Source organism: Nannospalax galili, unplaced genomic scaffold (genome assembly GCF_000622305.1).
Source record: "Nannospalax galili isolate Female #2095 unplaced genomic scaffold, S.galili_v1.0 scaffold1830, whole genome shotgun sequence".
NCBI lineage: Eukaryota > Metazoa > Chordata > Mammalia > Rodentia > Spalacidae > Nannospalax > Nannospalax galili.
Window position 1 is genome coordinate 19,562 of NW_008328092.1, and position 6,680 is coordinate 26,241.

A 6,680-nucleotide genomic window follows, 5' to 3' on the forward strand; every position below is an offset into this window, starting at 1 on the left:
TCTCTCTCTCTCTCTCTCTCTCTCTCTCTCTCTCCAGATCAGCATCCTAAAAGTGCCTGTTAATGGCTGCCTGAGGACATAAACAGTGGTTGTAGATATGCCACACCCTGTGCTCACAGGACTCAGAAATGTAATTGTAAAATAGAGATCTTAAAAACTTTAATAATTTTATATGTTTAGCCAAATAAGCTAATGTAAACAATTCAGTCATACCTCTGGAATATTTTATCCATGAAAAAGTTGGTTTTTATTGCTTGCTTCATCTGTCCATCTCTTTGCTTATTTGTTTACTAGTCATAGTTCCTCACCACAAAGTTTGAATACTTCCATCTACCAGACAGAATACCATTTTTGTGTGCTGTGTTTTGGGAATCTGGAGGAAGGAGCTAGTTTTTACTTTCTGCAGAGTTTGTGTTTATTTTAATTCATCAGTCAAGTCGTAGCTGCAGCAGCACATTTTTGTGTATTAATATGTAAGGTGTTTACCAGTATGTAATACACAAGGTTTTAATTTTTTTTTCCTCAGAAGAAGAAAGTCAAGCAAAATCAAAGCCACAGGAGAGTGACAAACTGAACTCCCTCAGCATTCCTTCAGTTTCAAAGCGGGTGGTGCTGGGTGATTCAGTCAGTGCAGCAACAGCTGACCAGCCCAGTGGTGTGGCTGAAGTAAAGGTTACCCAGCTGGGAGACAAATTGGACTCCTTCGTTAAATCATCGGAGTGCAGTGGTAATGATGTTGAGCTCCGGCAGTGGAACAGAGGTGACCTGACAGCAGATGGCACCCAGAGGGGCTCTCACCATGGCTTAGAACAGTACCTTTCCCGATTTGAAGAAGCAATGAAGCTCCGGAAACAGCTCATCAGTGAGAAGCCCAGCCAGGAAGATGGAAGTGCCACAGAGGAATTTGACTCTTTTCGAATATTTAGATTGGTGGGATGTGCTCTTCTTGCTCTTGGCGTCAGAGCTTTTGTTTGCAAGTATTTGGTAAGAAAAGAGCTGCAATCTATTAATTAAGAAAATGCAAGTTGGTTATTATAATGGGGACTTGTAATCCATAGCATTTATTACCAGTATTACCAGACCTATAGGGTTTGGAAGTGTATTATAAACCCTGTAATTCTTCTTAGCTATAGAATGAGAGCCTATTAATAATTACTAGTCTTTCTATATGCCATGTAATGTTTTAAATGCTTTCCTTACATTAATTCACCTAATTCTCATCCTTATGACCTATGTGTCATTTGAACCCATGAAGGAATTAAGACTCACATTAAGTCATTTGCCCAGGGTCACATAGCAACTGACAGGTGGGGTGATACTCAGGCAGTTTCATTCTAGAACTGAAAGTTTAGATGCCTCTAGGTACTATATATTAACTAGTAATTTTCAAGAGTTTGAAACAGTAAAATGTATTGTGGTCCTGAATATAGATAATTTTTCTACAGCTCAAAAGGTGTTTCAGCATTTTATAATGTAGTAACATCATAATGACAGTTTGCTTGCTGTACCATGTTGTCCTGTTGTTTTATGGGATGTAAAAGAATGAAGAAAGGCATAGTCATGATTTTTGAAGTATGTCTGTTCAGTAGACATAAGAATACTTATCATGTACCAGTTACATGCATAAATTTTCCAGACAATTGAGATTTATATCATTAAGCAAAACAGGTTTTTAAAATCTGTTGCTGGTCATGGTGGTGCATACCTTTAATCCCAGCACTCAGGAGACAGAAGCAGGAGTATCTCTGAGTTTGAGGCCAGCCTGGTCTACATAGTGAGTTCTAGGCCAGCCAGTTCTACATAGTGAGACCCTGTCTCGAAAAACGTAAACAACAAAAACCAAAAAACTTTATGCACATATTTTCTTAAATAGAATCTGTTCAAGAGATTGATTATTTTCTGATAATAAATTGTCACTATAGCAAAGTTACTTTCAGCAGGTAATGAGCTAAGAGCTGCTTTTTTTTCCTCTCTTACCTAAAGGCTCTGTGCTTTGCACTTTCAAAGCTATGCCTGATTTTTACATGATGTTTTTGTTGCTTTGGTTTTCAAACATTCTCTTTGCTATCAGATATTCCGTTGTCCCTTGCTGTCTACTGCTATGCAGTCGTCTTTGCTCCTTTACACCCTTGATGATCTTTTAATTGTAGAAAGAACATTATAAATTAAATATCATTTTGATCTTTTTCATTTTATCGAAGATGCCAGACCACCAAACTGTTTTAACTTTGTCATTTGGAACCTAAGCTGTGTGTGTTAACTCTGCCCCATACTCTGAAGCAGTTTCTATCTTTAGTCCTGGATCTTTTATGTTTGCTTTAAGTTGTCTGCTAATTTCCCCTCCGAAAGGAAGATGCTACTGCCTGTAGTGTATATCTATCACCTTTTAATACTCTAATTTAAATGCTAAGTTTGGGTTGGGTGTGGTAGCATAGTCTGTAATCCTAGCACCATGGAATCATGATCATAGAATCATGAGCTCAAGGCCAGCCTGGGCTACGTAGTGAGACCCTGTCTCAGTAAAGCAAAACAAAAGTTTTTATTTGTGAATACATTTTGTGAGGGGCATTGAAAGAATTACATGACTTGGAAAACATGTTCTTTGTTTACAAAAGCAAATCTCTGTATTCTTTTACTCTTCTGCAAAAACAAGATTACTTTCTGCCACTAAATTAAATATTTTACTATAATGTTTTACTAGGAATTTGAGAACCTTTGTTAGATTGATTTATTGTGATGTGAATGATTCTGTTGGAAATATTTAATTTTATCTTCTGTCTTCACAGTCTATATTTGCTCCATTTCTTACTTTACAACTTGCGTACATGGGACTATACAAATATTTTCCCAAGGTAAATTTAAATCTTTTCTAAGTTATGATGTATTTACATTGATTCATGACTAGGTAAATTTTTTAGTTTAAATTTATTTGTGTGTGTGTGTGTGTGTGTGTGTGTGTGTGTGTGTGTGTGATGTATATTTGAGTTGTGGGTATGCTCATGGTGTGATGTGGCTGTGGAAGTCAGAGGACAACTTTTAGGAGTTGGTTCTCTCCTATCTTGGGTTCAAACTCAGATTTTCAAGCTTGCACAAGTGCTTTTACCTGCTAAGCCATCTTGCATGGCTAGCTAATGTTAGGAATGTAAGGACAAATTTAGTTATACTTGTGATCTAAGCAGGGCCACTCTCAAAAACATGGTTTAAGGCTGATGAGGTGACTCATTGGTGAAGACACTTACTGCCAAGATTGACCTGAGTTTGGTTGCTGAGACCCATGGTGGAAGAGAACATGCCTGTGCAAGATGCCTTCTGACCTTTACATATAGTGTGAAACACACACATACCACACACTCTAACATTAATAAATAAAGTGTAATAATATGCAAACTTGTTTACTTGCCAGTGCTGATCTTCAGATTAATTAGTAAATTTAGGAATTCATTCAGTTTAGAAAAAAAGTAAGTAGTTTTTGAAATGGATCTAATTATCTTACTGTGCCCCTTAGTGAACACATGATAGCACATCACTTTAATGTTGAGAATGAAAAATATTTGGCAAAAATGACACAAAAGAATGATGTTGAGAGTTGCTTTTTACCTGGTCTGCTTGGCTGTGTATGTGTCATCTTCCTAGGCTTGGCTTGCCTGACATCGAAGATAAATTTGTTGGTCAGGCCAGGTGGTACTTGGAGGTAATCCTAACATTCAGAAGTGAAAGGCAGAAGGATCATCAGTTTGAGATCAGTCTGGGCTACTCAGTAAGACCCTGTCTCAGAATAAATAAGTAATAATAACTTTAATTGTGTGGTTGAGTGAGTTAGAATCTTGCTATGTAGCTTAGGCTGGCCTGGAACTCACTATCCTCCTGGGTCAGCCTCCAGAGTGCTGAGATTGCAGACATATGCTACCATACCTAGGATGTTGTCAAGCTTTGTGCCACATTTTTTTGCTGAAAAATGGCTGCTTGGTTGTTTACTTAGTCATCTACTTATTGATGTATATATAGATACATCTATATTGATAAATACTTGACTTTTGGGGATGGGGATGGGAACAGTTTTGACATTGAAACCAGGGTCTAACACATGCCAGGCAAGTGCCCTGCCCTCTGAGCTGCATCACTGGTGATAGACCTGTGTGTAGTTTTAATGAATTATTATTATTAATTATTATTATTATTTTGGTCTTTTTGAGACGGTCTCCCTCTAGCCCCAGCTGTCATGGAACTCACTATGTAGACCAGGCTGGCTTCAATCTCACAGAGATCTGCCTGCCTCTGCCTCCAGAGTGCTGTGATTAAAGATGTGCACCACTATGCCTGTCTTTGAACATAATGTTTTTGAGAGGTCACATTAGCAAAGTACAGAAAGTAAAAGAGAAAATGAAATTTTATTTGAGGCATTTGTTTAGAAATTTGCTCTTAAAACATTGGTCATAGTTTTTCAATGGCAAAAACTTGAGAACAAGTTAAGTGTGATAAATGATCAGAGAAATATGATGTATCTATTCATGAGAAGCTCCCACATGCTGATAGAGGTAAGTCTCTAAGAAATATTAATAGAAAAGGTCTAAATGCAGAATAATCTGTATGGTGTACTACTTTTTGTGAAAATAAGGAAAAAATAGTATATATTTGTATTTATCAACCATCTATAATTTTCTGTCCATTTTCACTCATCTTTCCTATGTTGATGCAGTTCAGATTTTATTGGAGATGAATAGAGCAATATAATTCACTGCTCTTACATAGCATTAACCATAGGCCAGCATTTGTTTATGGTTCTTTTACTTAAATTTTTTATTTTTTAAATTTTTAAATTTTTATTTTATGTGTATGTGTGTATTGCCTGCATGTAGGTAAGTTGCACCCATGTTGTGCAGTGCCTGTGGAGGTCAGAAGAGGCCCCCGGATCCCCTGGGGCTAGAGTTACAGACAGTTGTTAGCTGCCATGTGGATGCTGGGATTCAAACCTGGGTCTTCTGCAAGAACAACCAGTGTTCTTAACCGCTGAGCCATCTCTCCAGCCCCTTACTTAAAATTCTTATAAGGCAAAATGTTTTAGTCAAATGGACCATTTGATACATTTCTTTCATTTTCTTGTGGTGCCTAGGATTAATCCCAGGGCCCTGTGCATGCTAGGAAAGTGCTCTACCACTAGCTACATCCTCAACCATGCTTTAAGTTTTCACAACCCTTGAAACCCAAATCCTTTTCAAAGCTTCAGGATATCACCCCAAGAAGTTTGGTTATACCCTTCTCCAAGTAACTCTAGGTCCTACCCCTCAAAATAAAATTTTCTTTTTACTACCATAGATAAGTTTTACCTATTTTGGTAATTCACGTAAATACTATCATTCCTATTTTACTTTTTTTTTTTTGATGCTGAGGATTGGACCCAGGCCCTTGGTCCAAGATAAGTATGCACTCTACCACTGCGCTAAATCTCTAGTCCTGAACATTTTTGTTTGCCTACTTTTTTTCTGTTCAATGTTTTTGAGGTTCTTCCATGTTTTAGGGCATATCTGTAGCTCATTCTTTTATGCTGAGCAATATTTTATTGTATGAATATATCCATTTATTTATATAATCACCTACCTATCATGAATCTTTGTTGCCTCTATACTTAGTTTATTATCACTAAAATAGCTAAGAACTTCCTTGTATGAATCTTTTTGTGTATATAAGTTTTTATTCCTATTGGTTAACTAAAGTTTTTTTTATAATTTTGAAATTGCTGAACCATGAGTGGATATTTGCTGATATTAAATAAATTTTTAAGTCATCTTTGGGGGCTAGAGAGATGTCTCAGTGGTTAAGAGCACTGACTGCTCTTACAGAGGACCCAGGTTTGGATCTGAGCACATACATGGCAGCTAACAACTGTCTAACTCCAGTTCCAAGGGATCTGATGCCCTCTTCTTACCTCTGCAGGCATTACATGACACAGGTGCACTTATATGCAGGCAATACATTCATATACATAAAATAAAAATAAATAAATTGGGGTTGGAGAGATGACTCAGTGGTTAGTGGCTGCTCTTGTAGAGAACTTAGATTTAATTCCCAGCACCCACATGGTGGCTAACAACCGTCTGTAACTCCAGTTCCAGCAGGATTTGATGCCCTCTTCTGACCTCAGTGGACATTGCATGACATAGTGCACTTACATACATAAAGGCAATACACTGATACATATAAAATAAAAATAATAAAATATTAGAAAACAGTCTGGAGAGATGGCTCAGGGGTTAAGAACACTGCTCTTGCAGAGGACCTGGGTTCAATTCCCAGCACCTCCATGGTGGCTACGAACTGTCTTTAACTCCAGTTGTAGGAGAATCTGAAGCCCTTTTCTGACCTCTGTGGCATTGCAGGACATGGATGCACTCACATACATGCAGGCAATACACTCATATACATAAAATAAAAATAATAATTAAAAAATATTAGAAAACAAAAATTTTTAAAAGTCATCGTTGAATCTCTTAGAAAAATAAGACTAGTGATGGTAATATAGCTCAGTTGGTAGAGTGCTTGCTTTTTGTTCTCAGTACCACATAAACCTGAGTGTGGTGGCTCATGCCTATAATCTCATCACTTGGGAAATGGAGGTAGGAGGATCAGGAGTTTGGTCTTCCTCAAGTTTGAGGCCAGTTGAGGATACAGAAGACCCTGCCAAA

General features: G+C 37.4%; 1 protein-coding gene across 1 annotated transcript in view; it reads left to right on the forward strand.

The window, feature by feature from the left end:
• Positions 1-526: 526 nt before the first annotated feature.
• The window catches only part of Camlg (calcium modulating ligand), a gene marked incomplete at its 5' end in the record, with an annotated part of 7,906 nt that continues 1,752 nt past the window's right edge, over positions 527-6,680 (forward strand). Inside the window, 2 exon segments of the mRNA XM_008846852.3 lie at positions 527-984; positions 2,787-2,852. Coding sequence (XP_008845074.1) covers positions 527-984; positions 2,787-2,852 — 524 coding nt within the window.